General features: G+C 35.1%; 1 protein-coding gene and 1 long non-coding RNA gene across 2 annotated transcripts in view; both read left to right on the forward strand.

The window, feature by feature from the left end:
- Nucleotides 1-26959, forward strand: part of LOC125802215 (uncharacterized) — a 121483-nt gene that overhangs the window by 87499 nt on the left and 7025 nt on the right. The window lies entirely within an intron of this gene.
- tnfrsf18 (tumor necrosis factor receptor superfamily, member 18) overlaps nt 17682-26959 on the forward strand; it is a 148372-nt gene continuing 139094 nt past the window's right edge. The window contains exons 1-4 of the mRNA XM_007239281.3: nt 17682-17935; nt 19679-19837; nt 24495-24582; nt 24683-24753. Of these exons, the coding sequence (XP_007239343.3) occupies nt 17806-17935; nt 19679-19837; nt 24495-24582; nt 24683-24753 (448 nt within the window). The 5' untranslated portion in view covers nt 17682-17805. The remainder of the gene's footprint in view (nt 17936-19678; nt 19838-24494; nt 24583-24682; nt 24754-26959) is intronic.

Here is a 26959-nt window from a genome sequence, read left to right on the forward strand (position 1 = left end):
TACAGGAAGATGTTGGTTTATTTCCACCGAGAGAAAGTTAACCTCCTCCCTCCCTCCCTCTCTCAGAAACGGTACTGCAGTGTGGTTGAAACGAGAAGATAACGTCTGTCGTTTGTGTGCTGATGTTATTTTCCTTTCATGTATGTGGGCATGAAGAGTATCGGCACGTTTGAACTGATAAATGGCACTGAAGTATCCGAAAAAAGACTTTAAAGGGATGGAAAACAGCTTTAAATAGACATTTCATCAGAAAGAATTAGAGCTTTTATTCATTTTTTTTTGTTTTATCCTATTTTTTTGTACTTTTGAATTGTAGTAGGGTTTAATCTTATGCTTTTTTTATATGTTTTATATGTTACAATTAATGTGTCAAATTTTCTGGAAGTTCTTGTTTTCCTTTTGGTTCAATGTTTTCAAATAAACAATAATGTTGCTGCAAAGTTTTGGGAATTTATCTCTATTTTCCTCCAATTTCTGCCCAAATTATTTGGCCAATAGCCTGTATCCCCCTATTAGGGGTGGGCGATATGCCCTTAAAAAATATCACGATATTTCATGGTATTTTTGCGATAACGATACTCTTGGCGATAATAAAAAATAAATAAATATTTTAAGAATACACTACTGCAACAAAATAAAAATTAAATGTTATTATTGCATACAATATAATAATGAGATATTAAAAAATATAAATTTTATCAGAATTGTAGCAGAAGTCAATGATCCAGAATGTTATGATACTAATAATAATGCACTCCAAATATCTCCATATATCCAGGATTAAAGTAAAATAAATGATACTGGACAGATATAATCTGTCTATAGTAGATATATAATGAGAAACGAGAACAGTGTGAATTTTTCTTTTGCTAAAAACACCAAAAAAAAGTAGTATCCTGATGTGTTATATATTATAATTAGGGGTGGGTGATATGACACGATATTTCAGGGTATAAGATTGTTCACCATATTCAAAAGGGTTGCCGATATTATGGCGTACAATACAATATGGCACACCCCCACCCCCCATCAAAAGGGATTCTCCAACACCAGGAGGGTAAAGACTAGCACACGCCTCCTCCGATACATGTGAAGTCAGACTCCGCCTCTTTTTTTTTTTTTTACTGCTGCTGATGCTGTAGCATTGCCGAGTAGCATCACAGCGCTAACACTCGGAGGAAAGCACAGCAGCGACTCGGTTCTGATACATCAGCTCACAGACGCAGCCTTGTGCTGATCCACATCACCCTAGGAGTGATGAGGAGAAAGAGAGAGCGCCATCTACTGTACTGTACCCACCCAGAGAGAGCAAGACCAACTGTGCTCCCCTGCTGAAAAAAATATATACTTAATTGTACTTAATATTATATTTTCATTAAATATGTGAAAGTAAACGTTGATCATACTTTTTTTTAAAAAGTACAATATAGTATATTTAAAAAAACTGACTAATATGAAGTGCACTTTTAGTTTATATAATTCAATATACTTCTAAAATACTTGTTTCCAAATATACTTTTGTACAATTTTAGCAAAGTGTGTTATAAACAGCTGTTACAGTAGTTCACTTAAAGTGCAATGTATCATGTAACTTTTTAGAAAGTAAATTAAATTACTACTACTAATTAAAAAAAATTAAAATAAATGTGTAACACGCTAAAAATTGTAGTACAGTATAATAAAATATATTTTTATACCCAACAAAGTATACTAGAAGTGTGTTATTTACAAAAGACAGAAACAAGTAGCATATCTGTACTCTAATGTAAATAAATCACATATATTTAACATCAATTCTTAGTACATTTCTAATATACCTGGTGTATAATATAATAGTGATACAGTTGTAATATTCATTATTAAATGTATTATAATTTTACTGTAAGCATATTTAAAATATAGGGGTTACATACATGAAGTAGTTTAAATGTTTAAATGTTACTTAAGTATATTTAAAATAGTTCCATTTTAGTACAGTTAAGTACACTTAGCACAATTTAAGTAAGACTTTTGTACTATTTTTATACAATTAAAATACTGTATAATAAGTACAAAAACGTTGTTTAAATATACTTGAGTGCACTATAGCATAATAATGCTTAGTAATAGTACTTGAATCTACTTTTTTCACTAGTGTCTCTCAGGGCTCTGGCAGCTGATGGCAAGCTGCATGACCGGGATTTAAATTAGCGTCCCTAGTGTTGATGTTTTAAAGAAAATTAATCTTCATTAATAAAGCTTCTTTCAAAGAGTGATGAATAAGGTGGTGTACAGTAAAAGTGGGAACTGAGATCATTTCTTTTTCTGGGGCATTTGTTCCACAGTGAGCTGTTTCACGAAATCCTGTAAACATTTCTAAATCCTCAAAACAAAAACAGTGAATGAGTAGTGGCGTGAATGAGCAATATCTAGAAATGAAACTGCTATCACTTAACGTCTGTCGGTTTCTCTGGGTGGGTGAGGAAATGTGTTTCCCGGGGGCGTCTTTAAATAATCAGATGTTACTGTTTTTACTTTTTTGCATTTTATGCACTTTAAAAAGTGTAACATCTTACTTTTTTTTAAATTATTATTTTATTTATTGTATTTTATTGTGTGATGGGCAGTGCTGTACCACTGGCCACCAGCAGAGGCAACAGAGACAAAGAGTCAGTATAGTTGGTTCTTGAAACTACAATTCCCAGAATCCCCAGCAGTGATCTGAGCTATCCAGCATGGTGTGAAAACAAAACCCAAAGCCTCACATTTTGTCGCACCTTTGTAGAGTGATGACTTGTAACAGAGGATATCAGAAAAGAAAGAAAATGAAACAGAAAAAAAGAATACAACAAGAAAAGAAAATTAAGAAATATAAGTATTATAGTTGATGTTTACTAACATTTTACAGTGTATCTACAATATACATCATTGCTGAACTGCAAATCATTTTTATCTTAACAAGTGAAATCATGGTATTTTTAGTATAAATGCTCTAAATATCTAATATTTCTATTTTTTTATATATATAAAAAAGTATTATTCTGCCAAAAATTAATTGCTTCTTTAAATCGTCCTTGTGCTCGTTTCAATCAATTCAGTCAAGTGTCTTAATATATTGTTATAGAAATTCCATAAATAACTAACTGACTGACAAATTTCATTTTTTGTGTAGAAATAGTGCTTAAAACCGAAGCCAAAATATCTGCCTATATACTAGTGCATTTCAAAAAATTAGAATATCATTAAAAAAAGTTACTTAATTTCAGTAATTCAGTTCAAACGGTGAAACTTATATATTATTATATAGATGTATTAAACACAGAATGATCTATTTTAAGCGTTTATTTATTTCATTGTTGATGATCTTGGCTTAACCCAAAAATCAGTGTCTCAGAAAATTGTAATATGATATAAGGCCAGTTTGTACTTGGCGGTGTGGGCAGTGTGCCAAGTCCTGCTAGAAAAGGAAATCCACACTTCTATAAAAGTTGTCAGCAGAGGGAACTCCAGACTCTGGTCCCTTGATTTTTTTTTAATGAAATGTAAAATTTACTGATGATCAGCGATGGTTTGGAGAGTCATGTCTGTCATCTGCTGCTGTTGATCCACTGTGTTTTATTATCAAGTCTAAAGTCAGTGCAGTTTTGTTTTCCCACAAAATCTTACAGCACTTCATATCTTACAGCTTCCCTCTGCTACAGACAACTTATTTTATGGAGATGCGGATTTAATTTTCCAGCAGGACTTGGCACACTGCCCACACTGCAAAAAAAGTACCAATTGGTCTTATATAATATTCTAATTTTCTGAGATGCTGATTTTTGGGTTTTCATTGTCTTTAAAACAGATCACTCTGTAAGAGTGTAATACATCTATATAATATATGAGTTTCACATTTTGAATTGAATTACTGAAAAAAGTAACTTTTCAATGATATTCTAATTATTTTTAAGATATACTAGTAATAAAACACTTTCAGTAGATTAAATAACATAAAACAAAGCAGTGTAAGTTAAGAAGAAGTTGAAGACTCTATGTAAAAATGGTAAATTTCCAATATACTAACTACATTTAAGATTTGCAGCGTTCGCTCTTTCTGCAGAACGCCCTGCGATCCCCCCAAAACCACAACAATATGACGACACGTCGGGGGGAGCGAGGAGTGTGGCTGGAGTGTGACATTTCACTGGGTTAGAGTGCGATGTAGACGCAGTAGCTGTTGAGGATCAAACCACATTTAAGTAGGCACTCCCCCGAGTGTGGGCACATGTCTGCGTGTGTGTGTGTGTGTCACTCAGAGAAACACAGTATGTGCGTCACTGAGTCAGCCCCCTAGTCACGAACACACACTCACTGTGGTTCACCCTGATGACATCAAAACAATGAGTTTACAGTTAGACGTGTCTGGTTTTTAAGAAATACACCCAAAGACAGCATTCAAATTTAGGGGTTAAATTAAAGTCATCCTTAATCTTATTCATACGCTCAGCTGTATGTACTGTATGTGTAAAATGCATTTTAAACTAAAAACTGAGTGAATTATGATTGTATCTCTCTCAATATTACGTTTTCATTAAAGAGTTTTCATTAATAGACTTTCCCATGTCTGATATAGTTGATAAAATTGGCATTTTACTCTACTAATAATCAGAGGTGGAAAAGTACTGAAAAATTGTAATTAAGTAAAAGTACCTTTACTTTGCTAAAATTCTACTCAAGTAAAAGTAAAAGTACCCATCTAAAAATCTACTTAAGTAAAAGTAAAAAAGTACTCAATTTAAAATGTACTTAGAGTAAAAGTTACATAGTTACTTTTAATTATTTGATGTAAAAAAAGTAAAAACAAATTAAATTGTTTTTAATGAACTATTATTCCACATAATAATTTGGACCTTGGACCAATTGTTTTTTTTCCCTCTGCATTGTATTTTTTACTCAGTAATTGAGATTTTTCCAATGTAGCAAAGTAAATTACTTGTGTCAAAATGTACTTGAGTAAAAGTAAAATTACCTATTTTAAAAACTACTTTAAAAATGACAAATTACTCATAAAATCAACTCAATTACAGTAACTTGAGTAAATGTAATTCATTACTTTTCACCTCTGCTGATAAGTAGTAGTTATTTGTAATAAACACCTATGAGTTTATTAGTCACTACCTGTGTTAGTTGCCCACAGGGCTGGACTGGAATAAAAAATCGGCCCTGGCATTTTTGGTTTAGACCGGACCCTCATAATTAGTGGCGCACAACCGACTTGTAGTTTATATATGTGGGGTTAGAGAGAAGCATAACGTATCATCAACATATTAAATATAAATAGTTTATTGTCTATTGTTAACTCCACCATTTTAGTCTGCTCTCTGTAGTTGATTTTTCTATCATATTTATTGAAATTGGCTCTAATATGTATTTTTAGAATTTCTCTGATATAACAGCTCAATTCTATTTTTTCAGGTTAAAGGTGCTTCCTCCTTTAAACAGCTATAACAATTATAATATAAACAACTATAATAATATTTGTTACTTTAGTCATGCTTAAATTGCAAAGCTTTTACTTATCATTTATCAGTTTTAAAATCACTTATTTAAAACATGTTGAACCACAACGTAGAAGTTACAGTTTCAAACTACTATGCAGCATTCAACACACCTTTAACCTAAATATCTAAAACGCTATGATTTAGCCTAAAATGGGAACTTGCTTCCGTCCTATATCCTGAATGGTTTAGTCCACTGTCTATATTAAAGATGGGCCAATGGGCTTCCCCCTCTAAATTGTGGGCCAGTCTCTTAGAAAAAAAACCCACCAGCATCGGCCCCTGAGGACTGTCGGCCCACCGGGCAAACGCCCGGTACACCAGATTACCAGTCCAGCCCTGGTTGACCATATTGAGATTATTGAGCTATTTTGCAAAGAAGAATGGATACAAATCTCAGTCTGTAGATGCCCAAAAGACTTGCAGCTGTAATTGCAAGTACAGTGGCTTACAGGAGTATTCTTCAATACTTTTAAAAGTATATGTGAATACTTTTGCACATTTGCAGATTTTTATTTGATTATAATTTTCACTTCACAATTCTGTGCTATTTTGTGTTTAAGTGCATTTAACTTTGTGTGAGGTGTCAAAATGTGAAAAAGTTCAAGCGCTATGAATACTCCTGTAAACCACTGTATGTCTATACTGTATGAATATCTACTAGATTTTTTTTTACTGTAAAGTTTGTCACTTTATAGTAACTGGTTCATCATATTTTTCATCATTTTCAGACGGTAATTGCTTTTTTTAAGAAATCTTACAAAGACAAATTTGCTTACCCCACTGGCAGATTTTTTAGCTTTATATAAGCATAAATGTCATAGTTTATATATATGGTCTAGTTTTGCCAATGATTTTTTTGCTGTGTGTTTCAGTTTTTAATTAATAAGATTAAATTAAATGAAACTGATAAATGCTTATGTAATTCACAACGATCAATGCTTTTCCAAATTTAATAAATCTGAATGAACAAAATCACAATTACAGTGCCAGCTTTAGTATTAATCACTAAATGTCAGTGTATATTTTTACTTAACCCTTTAAATTCTAGGCTGTTTTGGTGTTTTTTCTTCATTTTTATCAGTTCCTCTTTCAGGTCTTATAACACAGTAATTATATCAGACAGACACATGCCCTGATCTCTTTTACTCCAGAACACATATGGCTGCTCAAAAACATAATCATTTAAAATGTAAAAGGAAGCAGAATTGTTAGATTTTCCTGGAACTGATCATGTTTTGCTCAAAATCTTACCAAGCGCCTGTACATTTTTGAATGTATAGACTTTAAATATATTCATACCTAAGATATATTATCAAAAACGGTTAAACTAGAGTGTATATGAGTTAAAGAAAGCATAAGAATATTGATGATTTGAGTTCATTACATGGTTTATTTTATTAATTATTACTTTAACAAAATACACGGAGAAACAGCATCAGGCGGAGTTATTTTTATTTTTCTTGATAATCAATAATCACACCTCTAGGATACATGTAGATACTAAAAACCTGACACTCAGAGCAGCCTATACCTTTCAGTATTTTAATCAGGACACACAAAGAAAACAACAATATATACAAACATTTAAACTTTTTAATCTAAATAAATAAAAATTTAGTTTAGTGCAAAACAACTACTTAGTAAAAATGTGCAAGTAAAATAAAAACTGTATAAAGCAGTGCGCACACCATACCTAGCTTTAGTTTGAGTAAAGCAGGTAGTTTCACACTTTTTCTGTGGACACTTTTGAGTCTTTATTTACTGATATTATTTGGTTACTGATGAAACATCATATAAATATGTTTGAAGCACTAAAAGTGAATAATATTGGTTGGGGAAGGAGATCTCACTTTTTTAGGTGTTTTTCTCTCAATGGCTTTCTTGTAGATTTAACTTTACCGCACTAGGATGTGATCACTATTTTAGAAAGAGTAATTTCTGCCCTTCCTAACCATATATGGATTATTTTTATGTGTGAAGGGATTCCTGAGTAATTAAGCTGAGAACACAAGGTGAGATTTTGGACGGAAAATCCGTCTGTAGGGTTCTAAGGATTAAATAACAGCAACAACATCAAAAACTCTGGATGCAAACACTGTTATATGCTGATTTCAGAGAGACAAGCTTATGGTTATATCATTGCCCTTATAGACCCCAAAACCAAACCTCCAAACATCTATGCATCTTTGCATATCTGTGCATAAACCTCAGAAGAGACGTGCAGTGAGACGGCCAGAAAATGACATAGAACTAAAAGCTTTAACAGGAAGAATGACTACAAAAACCCCCAAACAAGAACTGAAAGACTCTCAGCTGCTGGAAACAGAGTTTACAAGCTGTGATACTTTCCAAAGGACATTACTCATGTTACTAAGTACTGACCATGCAGAGTGCCCAAACTTTTGCTTTTGAAACCTTTTCTACAAAAGAAAGAAACAAAAATATATGTTACTTAAAATATTAAAGCAGCAGTCCTTAAGATTTCTTATTTTAAATTGAAATTAGTCCAATTTTTGAGCGGGGAGAGGTCAAATTATTATAATAAATGGCATCAATGGGCTTTTGCTATCATTCCTGCAAACCCAGCCAGATATATTCATTCTAAAATAAAAGTGGTCTGGTAGTACCTGGGAACTTTTCTGGCTTTAACAGCTTTTGCTGGTTACCTGAGCAATCATGCTGCTGCTAATGGTGCTGAAACAAGAGCTACTTCGTACATGGAGATATCAGAACGGCAAAATCTTAAATTCTTAAAATCTTAAAATCTAAAGTCTTCATCAGCTCATTCTCACATGCAAACCCTAAATTCAGTGTTTTTTCATTATGTTAACATTTTTCTGCATTGTAAATTAATATAAAGTCACTCAAACTATTAAACAAACAAGAATATGTTTTATATATTCTTTTAAAGTCAAATGAGCGCTGGATGTTAGTCTACACAGATTTCTCTCCTAAAAACTTTCTATTTGTGTATTTGAGTAAAGCGCTTCCATTAATTTACAGTAAATTTAGATTCCTGCATTTCTCCAGCACTAAGGCTGGAGCATTAGCATTAGCAACTAACAGCTAATACCGCCCGACAGTGCTACACTGAGGAACCCTGTGTGCTCCGTTTAGCCAGGGCAATATTAGCTAGCGGTTCAGCCAAGGTAGCTTGTTTTAAGACGGTAAACGTGCAGACTATAGTCTGATATATATACTCACCTCTGAGCAGCTTAAGAGCTAGTGCTTAGCACAGTTAGCGGGTAATGCTAATGCTGCTCCAGCAGTGCTAGCCGAGGTTAGCAGCAGATAATACTCAACACTAAACACTACAGTTTAGCATTACTGCTCCTTACAACCTGACTGTTAGAATTCATACATAAGGAGCACTGGATTATAAGGTGAACTGTCGATTTTTGGGAAAATTTAATAATTTTTTGTGCGCCTTATAGTGCAAAAAATACAGTATAAATATATATTATGAAAGGTCAGTCATTCCGAAACGTTTATGAAACTGGCACTCATCAGGACCGCCCCAGAAAAGGAGGAGCAAGAGTTTCCTTTGTTGTACAGAATAAGTATTTTGGTTTGTTTAACAATCTTAAGTTGCTACATAATTCCTTATGTGTTCATTCATAGTCTGGATCACTTCACTATTCATTTACTATGTAGAAAAAAAAATAAAATAAAAAGCCACAACATATGCAAATATGTACATATGCACAGTACTGTATACACAAAATGCTAAATACACAATGCTTTTTGACTTTGCGTGTAACAGTTAACCCTGAGAAAGGATTAGTTTAGATTCTGAAACTGTTAGATTGTATGTTAGCGCTGTGTAGAACATGTGGGCATTCCCTGACAGTGCAGAGAAAAGCTTGGCGTTAAGGTTGTGGTTTGTGAGGCGAGGACCCGAGAGCGCATTCGTCTTTAAAGGAAATGTCATGAACGCTGGCTGTCCAAGCACACGGTGCACACATCCGTAGGTAGAATCTATAGGTATCTACAGGAGAGTAAAGTTAGTACTGAAAGCTTTGTGTGGAAAGTCTGAGTATTTTCCACCATGTGAGTAAAAATGCATTGTGCACATAGGGAATTTTTTTTGTTTTTCTGGTTATGTGCATGCATTCATTTTGTTGCTGCATGCTGTACTGGACATTCTTATCAATGTTCGACGCAAATGTCGAATCAGCCAGTCACATGGCAGCAACTCAATGCATTTAGGCATGTAGACATGGCCAAGATGATCTGTTGCATTTTAAACCATCAGAGCATCAGAATTGAGAAGAAAGGTGATTTAATTGACTTTGAAGTGACACTAGTGTGAAGTTTCTACAATCAGTGATGGTTTGTTTGGAGAGTCATGTCTGTCATCTGCTGGTGTTGATCCACTGTGTTTTATTATCAAGTCTAAAGTCAGTGCAGTTTTGTTTTCCCACAAAATCTTACAGCACTTCATATCTTACAGCTTCCCTCTGCTAAAAGACAACTTTAATGAAGATGCAGATTTCATTTTCCAGCAGGACTTGGCACACTGCCCAAACTGCCAAAAGTACCAATTGTTCTTATATAATATTCTAATTTTCTGAGACACTGATTTTTGTTTTTTCGTTGGCTGTAAGCCATAATCAACAATCAACAATAAAAGAAATAAACGCTTAAAATAGATCACTCTGTGTGTTTAGTACATCTATATAATTTATGAGTTTCACATTTTCAACTGAGTTACTGAAATAAAATAACTTTTTAAAAAGTTTTTAGATGCACCTGTTTGTGGACTGTTTGTAATATAAAACTTATCTACTACAGACTCAGTGTAACAAATGCACCATGTTAAGGTGGAAGGGAAAGTGTATTTTAAGATAGAAGAAAAAATGTGTTATAAGGTTGAAGGGTATAGTGTGCCTTAATGTGTTGAAGAAAGATGGAAGAAAAAAGTGTTTTAAGGTGGAAGAGAAAATGTGTTTTAAGGTGGAAGGGAATTTGTGTTTTAAAGTGGAAGAGAAAATGTGTTTTAAGGTGGAAGGGTATAGTGTGTTTTAAGGTGGATGGGAATTTGTGTTTTAAAGTGGAAGAGAAAATGTGTTTTAAGGTGGAAGGGAAAGTGCGTTTTAAGGTGGAAGGGTATAGTGTGTTTTAAGGTGGAAGGGAAAGTGTGTTTTAAGGTGGAAGGGTATGGTGTGTTTTAAGGTGGAAGAAAAAATGTGTTATAAGGTTGAAGGGTGTAGTGTGTTTAAGGTGGAATAAAAAATGTGTTTTAAGGTGGAAGAGAAACTATGTTTTAGGGTGGAAGGGTATAGTGTGTTAAGGTGGAAGGGAAAATGTGTTTTAAAGTGAAAGAGAAAATGTGTTTTAAGGTGGAAAGGTATAGTGTGTTTTAAGGTGGAAGAGAAAATGTGTTTTAAGGTGGAAGGGAAATTGTGTTTTAAGGTGGAAGAAAAAAATGTGTTATAAGTTTGAAGGGTATAGTGTGTTTTAAGGTGGAATGGAAAATGTGTTTTAAGGTGGAAGAAAAATGTGTTTTAAGGTGGAAGGGTACAGTGTGTTTTAAGGTGGAAGAGAAAAAGTGTTTTAAAGAGGAACAGAAAATGTGTTTTAAGTCATATGAAAGGGTACATGAAGCATAATGCAGGTCATATTATATATTTTTATAATAAAGAGAATACATATTGAAAATTCTTCTCTGCCAATTTTTTTTGTTAGCTTACAATGACCAAAGCTAACTGAGAAACATATTTTCTTAAAATAGCATGTTCGTAAATGTTAAATTAGCACACAATTCCCTCCTCAAGCGCTTCCTATAAATAATAAACTGCGTGCTTACGTTTACATTTACGTTCTGGAAATGCTGAGTGGGGAAAAACACTCTGAGAACAATACAGTCACACCTGCAATACCTGTGTTAATCTCTTCTATATACCAGAATCTAAATTAACCAGCATGTTAAAACATGTGGTATTACGTCATGCCTGAAAGCACTATGCATGAATAGAAAGGTTAAACTGGTAGATACATGATACTTGGAGGCTTATAAATCCATCAATTCCAGTAAACTCACTAAATTGAGGGATATTTAAATGCCTTGAATTGTAGGTTTGGCTCTTATGTAATTTGTAAATGTCAAAAGCTTAATGATACTGTCAGCACATTAACACATTCGATTTTTAACATGAGTCACTGGATTTTGTCAGGAATCTTTCTTGTGTAATAGTTCAGGTTTTTCTAGTTTAATTTAAAAGTCATTTTAAATACAATAGTTTGGAGGGGAATGGTAATTCTCCTGGTGAGAGTTTTGGTGTAACAAACATTAAAAGGCTAATAAAATAATTAAATTATAAAAATGGGAAGACCCAAAAAATAACCAGTTACAGGGCAAGTTTCAACAAAAGGCTGAAGGACAAAAAATGAGAAAATAGTATTAAACCTAAAAAATTAGGCAGGAACAACAGATAAATACATGGAATAAATAAGGCAATGGGAAACTCTTTTTAAAGTTGTGAGAACCACAAATAATACTCTTTAAATGACAATGACAAACACAGGGTGCTCTATCTTGCCTCCTGTACAATTCACAACTTGATGCTCATTGCTATCTTACACCCCGCCAACAGTCTATTTTTTACATCTTCTCCTGTATCGTTTAAATAGCAACAGTGCTTCTGAATATACAGTATCTACACTGATGGGCGTGAGTTCAGGTAAATTTCTAGCGTATTGCTATCTCTATCTTAGCAATAGAAAACACAAGTACAACACTGACTGAATACAATCTAAACAGACGTCAACATTCAGACGCTCATTGCTATCTTGGCAACACAGAACCTCGGAGAGTACACATCAGAATTAGCCAGCAGACTTCGTCTGAGGGAGGGATCTGCAACGAATGTCCGTGTCAAGTCAGCAGATGAGGGAGAGATATGTGCTTCTATAACAGTTAAGCATGAACTAACCTATTCAATTCAATTCAATTTTATTTCTATAGCCTTTTTACTACAAAAATTGTCACAAAGCAGCTTTACAGAGAAAAACAGGTCCACCACTTTTATGAGCAGCGTCACAGAGATGCCAAAACTCCCTTACATTAAGAAGAAGAAACCTTAGGAGGAACCAAGACTCAGTCAGAGAACCCATCCCCCTCGGGTCGATTAATCAAGAGAATTATTACATACTTTTCCTGCTGTTACGATAGCAAAGAGACACTGACACACCCTAAATAAAGCTCCCCCTTGAAGCAAGTTAAGAACCCATGCTTTAAGTGTTTTTATTCTTCTGATCTCAAAAAGAGGATTTCTCACCTGTCTCACTCACAGCATGTTGATGTCAAGTGTAGATCTGAATTTATCTTAAGAATCTTAAAAATATATACAAATAAGGAAAACCTAAAATCAAAGAGTCTGGTTGATATTCGTTATTTTTTTATTAAGAAAGCAGAGTGGAAAGATAGAGATATTACCCTGCGGATCTCATCAGTCATTAGGCATGTGACGGTGTGGTAATGCGTGTGAGTTATCAGTTTCCAGTTGATCAAATCTCATTTACAAAGAAGTGTTCATACAACTCCAGGTAATTAGATGTTAGGAAACCAGAGCAGATGTGGCTTTATGCCAGTATGATACAGTACCCTACAGAAGCTCAAGAAAGTATTAAGGAGGCACTGACACATTCCATTTTCCATTTCTGATGGTTTCCTTAATTTCACAAGCCCTTGTTTCAACCCTAGTTTGTATCTTACGAAATACGGCAGAAAAAGTAAGAGTATTCATCAAATTAAAGTCAGTAATACAGCTCTGGAAAAAAATAAGAGAGCACCTAAAAATGATGAGTTTCTTTGATTTTACAAAATTAAACCAAACTGGAATATAATCAAGAGGAAGATGGATGATCACAAACCATCAAACCACCAAACTGAACTGCTTGAATTTTTGCAGCAGGAGTAAAGGCAGAAAAGCAAAAGCAGTGTGTAAGACTGGTGGAGGAGAACATGATGCCAAGATGCATGAAAACTGTGGGTCATTCCACCAAATATTGATTTCTGAACTCTTAAAACTTTATGAATATGAACTTGTTTTCTTTGCATTATTTGAGGTCTGAAAGCTCTGCGTCTTTCTTTATTATTTCAGCCATTTCTCATTTTTTACAAATAAATGCTCTAAATGAAAATATTTTTATTTGGAATTTGGGAGAAATGTTGTCTGTAGTTTATAGAATAAAACAATGTTTCTTTTACTCAAACATAAACCTAAAAATAGCAAAATCAGAGAAACTGATTCAGAAACTGAAGTGCTTATTTTTTTCCAGAGCTATATATATATATATATATATGAAGCAACGGTCAATTGTGCATCGTGCAGCTGTATTTAGGGTGTGTCGGTGTGTTTTTGGTATCGTGAAAGCGCAAAAATACGCCTTGTGTGGCTCGAAATACACAAAAAGACATGTTATAATTATCTTAATTAAGTAATAAACCAATAGGTGTGCCAGTCGTCATTCCCTTTTAAGTTGTGCTCTGACTTTGGTGCATTGATATCTTAACAGCGTGGCATTCATTTGTGTGTGTAACAACGAGCATAGCGCTCCTGCATGCCTAAGATAGAAATGGGAGGCTGACTGTTGACTGTTGTCAGGGTTTTAATCGGTCAGTGGCGCACCTGTATTTCCCACCGCCAAGATAGAAACACACAAGCTTAGGCTCCAGGTTGTAAACAGTGGTTTTTAATAAGCTTCTTGTGCAGTTTCAAAGTTATTAATGCCTCGTTGTAAAAATCAGAGCTCTCTGGATTCTACCATTGAAGTGTGGAGCAACTTTGAACCTGGAAAACAGTGTTAAAAGCGATTTATCGGCAAGGGTAAAATATGCACCATATCATCCATTCTAAAGCATGTTTGGAGAAACTGTAAAAAATGACTAGATCTCTGAAAGCTGTAGGAGAGCGGAGGAGTGCTATTCAACAAAGGTTAGTACTTTTTTATCATGTTTTACTACAACATAAATCAAATTTACACCAAATTTAATCTCTGAGTAACATTAAAATCTCTTGCCTGCAGAAACCCGGGAGGAATGCCAAACGTGTGGGCTGTGGTTTCACCGATGCTAAAACTAATAGTTAATTGACAGGTGAGAAATGGTGAGGAGGTATTCTCTAGTAAAGCTTGTTCTGCAGTCTTATTTTAGACTATGCAGGAGGAAGAGCGTTCTTTTATAAAGCTCCCCAACTTTGGAATAGCCTCCCTATTAATATACGGGACTCAGACACACCCTCAATCTTTAAATCTAGACTCTAGAAGCTTTTGAGTAATGTCTCATTACAATTTTCTTCCTCTTACAGCTTATCCAGCAAATATAAACCCTGTCCTAATCATCTGCTTTCTCTTTCTCTCCCCATGTCCTGAGCTGCTGCTACCAGTGCCCATCCCACTCCAGCAGAGTTTTATAAAACCATTCTAACCCCTTTTTCTTCCCTCCCCTCTCTGTTCTCTCTCTCTATCTTTCTCACATGTGCTGAGACGCCTGGCCGGCCGGTCTTCCTGGATGTGTCCGTCTGTGGTTCCAGCTTTCAGGAATCAGCCCTGTCCTTCTACTCATCAGAATTATTTCACAACCCTTCTAACTTCTGCTTTTTTTCTCTCTTCCTTTCCTTTCTGTTTTCTCTATCTATCTCTTTTACATGTATGGAGATGCCCTGTTCCTGATGTTCCCAGCCTGGCTCTCCACTGCCCGCTGTGTTGTTCTCCGGCTCTGCAACCCTGCACTGATTACTATTAACACACTCAGTATCTGTTTCTGTATTAGCCATAGCTCTATAGTTTGTGCCCATCACATTCTTATATTCATAAATTAGTACCTGTTATATGAGCCATAGTTCACATTAATTCTCTGTACTGTTTTTGTTCTGTTATTTGTTTGTTGTTTGTAAAATAACTACATGTAATAAGTATATTTTTGGTACCACTTTAAAATAAGACTACCTTCATAAAGGCTTTATAAATGGTTTACAATTAGTTTATTAATGGTTACTAATTAGGTTGTAAATGCCTTAAAAATCATTAATAATCAGTTATAACACATACGTAGAAAGGGCAACAATGACCTGTTGTTTGACTAATAGTGAGCCCACAGCCATCTTTACTGTTGCCCTTTCTACGTGTATGTGTTATAACTGATTATTAATGATTTTTAAGGCCTTTACAACCTAATTAGTAACCATTAACATACTGTAACTTACTGTAAACCATTTATAAACCCTTTATAAAGATAGTCTTATTTTAAAGTGGCACCATATTTTTTTTAAGTCTGTGTAATCTTAAATTAGCGCTTTCTCTGGAATAATCTTAGTCATATTAGTCATCGTCTCTTTTTCTCAGATACCTGAATGTTGTAATGTTGTGAGTGGGAGACATGCGCTGTATCTTAGGCACGCTTCACCTTTCACTGTTTTTTCTTCTCTCTTTTGTTTATTTGCTGGATTATTTGACTAACTGCCACAAGTTGTGACACGCAGGTAGAAAAGAAACTGCTCTTAAAAAAAACATCATGCCATTAAACTTTATTCACCTGCATGAAAGTGTGCAACAATCACTCTGCTGATTGTTGTTCTTGATTGCGGAGGCGGAAATTATTTTATGCAACATTACATCTGCTCTGATTCCTTTTATGAGTCATTTGATTGCATGTGTATTAGATACATATTCTATATGTTTCTCTTTTATTTAATTTTTCTCTTTACTTTTAAAAAGCAGAAAACCCTGAAACTTCACGTTTGTAACAGAGCACTTACTGTCTAAAAAACACATTAACATAATCCATATATGGTTAGAAAGGGCGGAGCTTACTCTTTCTAAAAATAGTGATCACATCCCAGTGCAGTAAAGCTAAATCTACAAGAAACACATTGAGAAAAACCTAAACCTAAAAAAGTGAAAAATCTCCTTCCCCAACCAATATTATTTACCTTTAGAGCTTCAAACATATTTATATGATGTTTCAAACCAAATAATATCAGTAAATAAAGACTCAAAAGTGTTCACAGAAAAAGTGTGAAACTACCTGCTTTACTCAAACTAAAGCTAGGTATGGTGTGCGCACTACTTTATACAGTTTTTATTTTAACTTGCACATTTTTACTAAGTAGTTATTTTGCACTAAACATTTTTATTTATTTAGACTAAAAAGTTTACAGTTTTGTATATATTGTAGTTTTCTTTGTGTGTCCTGATTAAAATACTGAAAGGTATAGGCTGCTCTGAGTGTCAGGTTTTTAGTATCTACATGTATCCTAGAGGTGTGATTATTGATTATCAAGAAAAATAAAAATAACTCCGCCTGATGCTGTTTCTCCGTGTATTTTGTTAAAGTAATAATTAATAAGTCATGTAATGAACTCAAATCATCCATATTCTTATGCTTTTAACTCTTAAACACTGTAGTCTAACCATTTTTGAAAAGATATCTTAGGTGTGAATATATTTAAAGTCTATACATTTATTTTGAGCAAAACATGATCAGTTCCTGGAAAATATAACAATTCTCCTTCCTTTTACATTTTAAACGATTATGTTTTTGAGCAGCCGTATGTCTTCTGGAGTAAAAGAGATCAGGGCTTGTGTCTGTCTGATATAATTACTGTGTTATAAGACCTGAAAGAGGAATGAATACAAAAACGAAGAAATAAAATACACCAAAACAGCCTAGAGTTTAAAGGGTTAAAAGTCCCATGTGTTTTGTTAAGGTTTTGAATAGTAAAATATATGTTTTATTAGATTCAGAGTTGAAAAAAATAACAAAAAATGTCACCCATTCAGTGGAATGGACCTTTTATACTCTTTTCAGTACCTCTTTTTAAGAGGTACTTTTATACTTTTACTTAAAGAGTAAAAAGCTTGAGTTGATACTTTTACAAATTCTACAGAAGTATTTTAATTTAATTAACTATCTATTAAAGTATCTATAGTATCTATACTGTATGTCTAGGACAGTGATGTTTACAAGGTAGAGCAAAACCAGCAGATACTCAACAGGTACTTTCGTGTACTTTTAAGTATACAGTATATATCTCCAGGGGGTTTATCTGTGTGTGTGTGTATTTTTTTTGTACGTGGTATTTGTTTCACGCTCACACCCCCTCTCTCTCGCACTTTTTCACCCTCTCTCTTTTTCTGTCGTGCGAGTTTCAGCCTGCTCTCTCTCTCTCTGTTGTGGGTTAGAAATGAAACCGGTGACGTCACACAGACCCAGCTTATAAGCGTGTATAAGGCCCGTAGTCGTGACGGAGCAGATCCACAGTGTCAGCAGGTTGCTGTAATGGACAGTGTAGAGCTCTGGGTGAGAGTCTGGACCCTGGGCTGTGTCCTCTCTCTGAGTCTGGCGGTCAGCTGTAACTGGAGGACTCAGTATGAATATAATGGGAAATGCTGTGATGCCTGTCCTGCAGGTAAGAGCACTGTTATTACTGTTATTACTGTAATTACTGTAGTTTAGATTGTGGTAAGATTGCTTTACTATTGTGGAGGGTAAAGTAATTATGATGCTCATGTGTAACTGTGTGTTTATTGGTCCTGTCAAAGAATGCGAAAAAATATATCATTTGGATTTTAATGACAAAAATGAGTGACAAAAAAGTGGTGACACATCAATATCATCAAAAAAATGTTTGCCTTTTGTCAGGGTTCATATGTGGAAGTTGTTCTTCAGATTGTGTCTAAATTAAACATGATAATTGGAAGTCAACTAAAGTCAATGCAAACTGCAATCTTTATTTTGGTCCATTTCACAGTTTTGTTAACACTTTCAAATCTTTAATTGTTAAAAGTTAATGATAAATGGACCAATATGGATGTACATTGACTACATTGTACATTGATCAATGAAATGGTACCAATTTAAAATAAGACTACCCTTATAAAGGGTTTATAAATGTTTAATTATTATTTATTAGGTTGTAAATGCTTTAAAAATCACTCATTAACAGCTACAACACATCAATTAAAAAGGCAACAGTGATTCGTTGTTTGCTTAGTCATTTAATTCAACTTAGTCATGCAATTTATGGTAAATAGTTAAATATACTTACAAATATATTAATATATTTATGGAGTTTATGGAGTTTATGGAAAACAAAAATTAAGATCAGTATTTATGAAAATCTGAGATTTGCCACTATAAAGGAATGTTTTTTAAGTATTAGCAACCCAATTAATAACCATTAATAAACTCATTAATAAACCATTAATAAACCCGTTATAAAGGTAGTCCAGTAATAATGATGCTCATGTGTAACTGTGGGTTAACTGTAACTGCACAGACAAAAAAATTGCAATTTAAATTTAAATGACAAAAATGAGACAAAAAGTGACAAGTGGTCACACATCAATCAAATATCATCACTATTACGCAACATAATTTTCTATTTTTGCCATTTGTCAGGGTTTAAATCTGGAAGTGGTTCTTCAGATTGTGTCTAAATTAGCTATGATGAATGGAAGTCAACTAAAGTTGCAAATTGCAATCTTCATTTTGGTCCATTTAACAGTTTTGTTAACACTTTTAAAATCTTTAATTGTTGAAGTTAACGATACATTGAACTTACCATGATAATGTATCAATAGAAATGGAATGTAGTCCATGTAACAGTTTTGTTTGGGTTTTGTAAAAACCCAAAAATCAGTGTCTCAGAAAATTTTAATATTATATAAGACCAATTGGTACTTCTTGGCAGTGTGGGCAGTGTGCCAAGTCCTGCTGGAAAATGAAATCCATAATCCATCTCCATAAAAGTTGTCAGTAGCAGAGGGAAGCATGAAGTGCTGTAAGATTTTCTGGGAAAACAAAACTGCACTGACTCTACTTTTTTGAGACACTGTATTTTTGGGTTTTCATTGGCTGTAAGCCATAATCACCAACAATGAAATAAATAAACACTTAAAATAAATCACTCTGTGTGTAAAACATCTATATAATATAAGAGTTTCACATTTTAAACTGATTTACTGAAATAAAGTAACTTCTAATGATGATCAGTTTTTTTCTGAGATGCACCTGTAAGATTCCTTAGGCAAGACGCCAAACTCTACATTATTCATATTTTATTATGCATTATAAGAGTGGTAGACTAATGTAAATGTAGTGTACTGTACTTTTACAGAAGTTAACATTGTGATATGTGTTTATTTTACAGGTACATATTCCAAAGAACTATGTGGATCTGAGTGTTTGAACTGCACAGCTGGCATCTCCCGGTGCAGCTGTGGTGACAAGCACTTTTGTGAGAATAACGAATGTTCTGTTTGTGTGGCCAGAAAACAGTGCAGCCCTGGACAAGTCATCAATAGAACAGGTAAGAGCAGTGAGAAATCCTGTAGATTAAACATAATGGTAAGAACCCTAAAGCCCTATTCGGAAAGGATTAGTTTCTCAGGGGGATGTCTGTTAAATAAAAAAAAATTTCACACTTCTTCCTGTGATAAAACTCCTGCGTCTGGACTGTAATTGAAAAAACAGGAGTTTTTAGGCTTTCTCGGTCACATGACATCATCACGTTCAGTAGCTCCTCCATTTCCACTCGCTGTTGTATTTTTAACGTGGATCTCCGTGGAAACGCACGCCCAAAGTGTGATTACGGTTCAGAGAAAAACAGTAGATAATTCAGGCTGTAATTTTCTCAGAGGACGTCTGAGAAAAACACGTACATGGTCGTTCCGGATGGGAATAAAATCACAGGAGGACCCCTATAAAAGAGAAAATGATTATCTAGCACTGATTTAACCCTGTTGGGCATGAAGATCACTAGAGTGTTTGTTTCTGTCAATCCATCCTCCGATCTGAAATAAAAAAGTAAGATTCGGTGCATAAACAAATACCATAATAAATAAATAAACATATAAGTAAATAAATAATAAATAAATAAAACAATAAGCAATAAAAATAAACCCATAACATGATGGGGGGAAAAGTGTTTTCATGCTTTACTTCCGTGTGCAAATTGTTTGTTTTTCCAGTGCAGTGGGTGGAGCTAGGCTGCTGTTTGATTAGCTTATAAATGTATTTTCTGATGGACAAGAGAAGCATATTATTTATAGAAATGTGTGATTATGTATACTGTTGTAATACCCGAACCCACTCCTGCCCGCTCCCGCTTGTTTTAGTCCTGTTACTGCCTGCTCCCACCAGAAATCATTGTTTTATTTCTGAGCCCGCTCCCGCCACATACACATTTCTGCCACTCCCACGAATTACGTTTAGTGCTTGAATTTTACTTATGTATTTAGTAAAACAGAAATATAGTGCTGGATAGCACTGTCCCATTTCTTACCACAACACACAGTCAGGCAAATTGGAGATGCTGAAATTGTACCAATGGTGTTTATGTGTGTATGTGTTGATCAATCCTCCGCTTTGATATTTATCAGGAATATCTTGAGGGTTTTTTATTGATGCATTGGCCATTAACTTAAAACTGCTTCCTTTTTTTCTTTACATCTTTCCTTGACTGCCAGTTGTGTGTTTTACACGTGGAATTTGTTTTAGAATTAATTTATATGAGTTATTCTCAGTGCTGAGTGCTTTGATCAAGATTTAAGCATTGATTGCAACCAGATCAAGAATCTTGTAGTAAAGGTGGATTTAGGCCTACACACTGGATGAAGGGGTTGATTCAATTTAATTATTTTTTTATGTACTGTATATCATTTCTTTTTTTATCATTTTATTTCTAATTATTTATTCTCCATTCATCCATTGATGACACCAAGGAGCTGGTTAATGTTGGAGACATGCGCTCCTCCACCTTCCATTTGAGGATGCCCCACAGGTGCTCAATTGGGTTTAGGTCTGGAGACATACTTGGCCAGACCAGCAATTTTATTTGCATCTTCTTCTGCAAGGCAGTTGTCATCATGGAGGTGTGTTTTTGGGTCGAAGCCCATTTAAAACATTTTAAAAACATCCAGAAAATGTGACAGATTTGATGTCTTAAGAACGTTGATTTATAATATTTTTTCTGATCATTTTACTGCCCATACTAACTCATAGCAGACAGCTGTGCTGGAGTTGTGTGGTTAGCCACTCTTCCATCTGTGGACTGATGAAGCAGAACCCTTTTTTTTCCATCATGGTGCTGGGGGTGTATATAGGTGAATTTATGTTAATGTACGTGAATACCAGAGGTAATGCGTACTTATTCACAGTGTGGGTGGGTGATGTGGGTGACGGTGTCCACAAACCATCTTTCTCATGCATCTCGCTTGATTTTCTCATTGATTGGAGTAAAACTCTAAAATAGCAGTTCTGTAGGTGCAGCATAAACATAACAGTAATCATTATAATTCAGTCCTTCATCAAAACCTCAGTGAGAGGAACGTGGAAGAAGCTCAGCTCTCGCTTTGACCACACAGCAGGTCTTTCCACTGAAGAACTGAAATGAAACCCACAAATGGCCCCAATCTCTACAGTAACACTCCTCTACACTGTTAACCCTTTCAGACCTGAATTATGTATGTTCCAGTGATGGAAAATATATAAGAATATATACGTTTTCTGACTGTAACTGTATATATATATATATATATATATATATATATATATATATATATATATATATATATATATATATATATATATATTTGGTACCACTTTAAAATAAGACTACCTTTATAAAGGGTTTATAAATGGTTTACAATAGTTTTTAAATGGTTGCTAATTAGGTTGTAAATGCCTTAAAAAAATCATTAATAATCAGTTATAACACATACGTAGAAAGGGCAACAATATAGTTGACTGTGGGTTCACTATTTGGCAAACAACAGGTCATTGTTGCCCTTTCTACGTATGTGTTATAACTGATTATTAATGATTTTTAAGGCATTTACAACCTAATTAGTAACCATTAATAAACTGATTGTAAACCATTTATAAACCCTTAGTCTTATTTTAAAGTGGTACCATATATTCTTTATTCTCATATATAAATATATATATATATATATTTCAGTACATGTAATGAAATGAAAAAAAAAACACATACTATATATATATATATATTGTATGTGTTTTTTTTTTTTCATTTCATTACATGTACTTTACATTGTAGTAAACATTATATTAAATATGTAGTATATATTTTTGTACTTTGTGCTAATTGCATGTATGGTCACATATGCTAATCTGCATTTCACCGCCTTGTACTTACACATACAGGGATCATGTTTCTCTGCCTCATTATCTGGGCTGCTGCCATGCTTTACTTCGCTGTGCACATTTTAATTCTCCGGTGCAGTGGGCGGGGCTAAGCTGCTGTTTGATTGGCTGATAAATGACTATTCTGATGGACAACAGGTCTCAATCTGTGTTAAGTGCAAGAAGAATACCCAACAGAGAAGAAAACACATGATGTGATCTGATATAGTTAAAATAAATATCATAAAGAATCATGTTTTTATCAGAAATGTGTGAGTATATATACTGCTGTAAACATCTAAAGAACCTTTAATGGTTGTGAAAAAATAGTTATTTACCAACACACGTATTCAGTACAAACAGGTATCTCTATCTCTGCTGTGGTATCTGTATAGTTTGTTGTTGAATCTGTATGGGTTGCTGTGGTATTTGTATGGGTCGCTCTGGTATCTATATATGGGTTGCTGTGGTATCTGTGTGGGTTGCTCCGATGGGTTGCTGTGGTATCTGTATGGGTCGCTCTGGTATCTATATATGGGTTGCTGTGGTATCTGTATGGGTTGCTGTGGTATCTGTGTGGGTTGCTGTGGTATTTGTATGGGTCGCTCTGGTATCTATATATGGGTTGCTGTGGTATCTGTATGGGTTGCTGTGGTATCTGCTTGGGTTGCTGTGGTATCTGTTTGGGTTGATGTGGTATCTGTGTGGGTTGCTGTGGTATCTGTGTGAGTTGCTGTGATGGGTAGCTGTGGTATCTGTGTGGGTTGCTGTGATGGGTTGTTGTGGTATCTGTATGGGATGCTATGGTATCTTTGAGGGATGCTGTGGCATCTGTATGGGTTGCTGTGTTATCTGTGTGGGTTGCTGCGATGGGTTGCTGTGGTATCTGTACAGGTTGCTGTGATATTTGTATGGGTTGCTGTGGTATCTGCATGAGTTACTGTGGTATGTGAATGAGTGTTGTATCTGCATTAGTTGCTGTGGTATATGTATGGGTTGCTGTGGTATCTGTATAGGTTTCTGTTGAATCTGTATGGGTTGCTGTGGTATCTGTATGGGTTGCTGTGGTTTCTGCTTGGGTTGCTGTGGTATCTGTTTGGGTTGCTTTGGTATCTGCTTGGGTTGCTGTGGTATCTGCTTGGGTTGCTGTGATGGGTTGCTGGGGTATCTCTATGGAGGTTGCTATGGTATCTGCATGAGTGGGTGTTGTATCTGCATGAGATGCTGTCATATATGTATGGGTTTTTGGGGTATATGTATGGGTTGCTGTGGTAGCTGCGTGGGTTGCTGTGGTATCTGTATGAGCCTGCTAAGCCTAATATATTCATTCTTAAAACTGGGTGTCGGGTCGTTTTTACGGGAGTTCTTCTTCTGGCCATGTCACGTGTCTTTATGTACTTACGTCACATGTACAGCCTCTAAAAGAGGATCTGGCTCAGTTTTACTGAACGCGAGCGGCTGGTGGAGCAACGGGGACTTCAGAAGAGGAAACTCAGAGCTCAGTAGCTCATTCACTCATAGTAAAACCAAAGAAACGAATGGCTGACTGAACATAACCTGGAGTCAGATTCATCCACTCTAAAAGGAGGCCGCATCACACCCGCCCAGTTTAAAATGATTATTCTGCATGCTTGGTGCAATTACCCATTCTGACCAGAGAGGGTGCTAAATCTCCCAAATCCCAAAACTTACACAAATCAGCTTTAAGTATTTTAAATGTCTCAGTATCACCTATATATTGACTTATAGTTTAAAATAAAGCTATATTTTAACAACTTTGGAGTGTGTTACTGATTGAGCCTTTAATTTTATTCTGTTAGGTCTTCGTGAATTCATGTATATCTGTATAGACTGCCCTGAGAACATGTACAGCAATGAAGAGCGCAACACCTGTGAACCCATCGCAGAGTAAGTCCTGTTCAAATAAATCTCAGTAGATATAATGTTCTTGCTTCTCGATACTCGTGATAAGGGTTCTGATCTGTGCACACTCTGTTACCGGTAACAGCTGCAAGCAGTTTGGTTTGGGTGTGCTTTTCCCTGGAAACAGGACGCACAATGCACGCTGTGGTTGGCAAGGTAAGTGACTTTTATCAAGCCATCATTGGCTGGTGGTTCAGTAGAGCCAAATTAGGCCAAGTAGTTCTTGTTCTTGTGGTTTGTCACTGTAGACATTTTATAATTAAATATATATAGAAACAATTAGCTGTTATAAGTCAGTGCCTGTAGTTTAGTTTTAGCCTATTAAATACTAGATCTAATTATTGTCATTATTGGACATTTTCTACACCCTAAACTAAAAAAATGCCGTTCATAATGGCAAAAATGAGACAATGGGTCCTATCTTACATCCTGCACAAGGTGCATCATGATGCTCATTGCTATCTTACATCCTACCAACAGTCTATTTCCATGCCTTCTGCCTCTGTGTCATTTAAATAGCAACAGAGCTTCTGAATAATTCTACACTGATGGGTGTGAGTGTTCAGGTACATTTCTGGTGTATTGCTATCTCTATTTTGGCAACAGAAAACACAGGAGCTCCACTGACTGAACACAACCTAGACAGACGTCAACATTCAGGTGTTCATTGCTATCTTGGAAACGTGCCTGGCTGCATGTAAAATAACATTGCTGTTCCCGTAAATGAGCTACTGAAGCTCCTTCACAAAGAACCAGTGAACCAGCAGCACAGTTTTCTCTGCTGAGAAGCGTTTGTTGGACACGTCCAAGTAGCTGCAACGTTAAAATAGCAATCCACCAAAGTCAGAGCTCACCTGACTCTTAAAGGGAATGATGAGCAAGGTTTATTTCACATTACGTTCAAAATTTGACATGCCTTTTTTTTATTGTTTTAAGCTGCGCTAGATGTACTTTTCCAGTCGTTACGATAGCAAAGACCCACTGACAAAGCCCTGAATAAAGATGCATGGTGCACGGTTGATGGCTCACCTATAGATCACTAAAATAAGGGATAAAGTGCCCTATTGGCTGCTTTTATTGCAGTAAATAATGATGATGTGCTTCTAGATTAAAGATTTTTGGTCCAGGTAGGTGCACTTTTAAAATAGAAATCCGCCAAAGTCAGAGCACACCTTGCTCTTAAAGGGAATGATGAGCAAGTGACTCTCTGATTGGTTTACTTCATGTTACACCCAAAAAACACACCCATAATTAATTAAAATAAAAAATAGTACATGCCTTTTGCATGTTTAAAGCTGTGCAAGGTGTACTTTACCTGTTGTTATGATAACAAAGACACACCGACAAAGCCCTGAATCAAGATGCATGGTGCACGAGTGATGACTCACCTATAGGACACTAAAATAAGGACCAAAGCGCTGTATTGGCTGCTTTTCTTGCAGTACATATGACGATGTGCTTCTAGATAAAGAAATTTTGATCATCTCTCATAATAAGTGACCCAAATCTCTCAGGGACTTTCTATGAAGCTTAAAAGCTGTACCGCACTAAAAGTACATTTAGTTAATCTATTGTGTTCATTTATTAAATATAATCACCTGTTTTCTCCATTAAGTGGTGCAGTTGTTGAGCTATGCACTATGCTATCAGATTAGATAACTGGCAAACTTCTCAAAAACACGTTAACCTCAGATAATGTTCTCTGCCATTTCTAGTTTGCACAGGACGCCATATCAGCAAATCATTATCAAAACAACACTTATTTCACTGTTTTTCATGTTTTTGCAGCACTGTTTACTATAAGCTGTGAACTGTGAGCCAAAATCAGCCATAACATTAAAACAACCCACCCAAGACTTATGTGAAGGTCCCCTTTACAATTTATCACTAATTGCTGAAAAAGTCATCAGTAAGGGCTTTTTTTGTTTTGAATCATTAACAATTTGTTATTTTTAACACCAATGAATGGCTCCACTATCTTAAAGTGTTCTATCAGTCAAAGAACACTTTCATATATTTTTAAAGAGCCCCTTCTGCTGAGTGCATGGGCTTCTGACAGATGGCTGAACAAATGATGAGATTACATGGAAATTACATGTTTCCTCAGGCATAGAAAAGAACAAGAAGTTGGGTAACACTAGTCATTACGGAACTCCTACATGAAAAAGCCACATTTCTACACAGACTTCTCTGGAATTGGTCATAATCAGAGATGCTGGGCCATATTTTAGTGATCTATTGCGCTATGGTCAATTGCTTATCATGCAGATGGGTTAGGGCAGGAGTGTCCAAACTTTTTTTGTTGTGGGCCAGAAGGAGAAATATATTTGAAGACTCTGTAATAAAACAAATAATGAAATAT

Source organism: Astyanax mexicanus, chromosome 5, assembly GCF_023375975.1.
Source record: "Astyanax mexicanus isolate ESR-SI-001 chromosome 5, AstMex3_surface, whole genome shotgun sequence".
In the NCBI taxonomy this organism is placed as follows: domain Eukaryota; kingdom Metazoa; phylum Chordata; class Actinopteri; order Characiformes; family Acestrorhamphidae; genus Astyanax; species Astyanax mexicanus.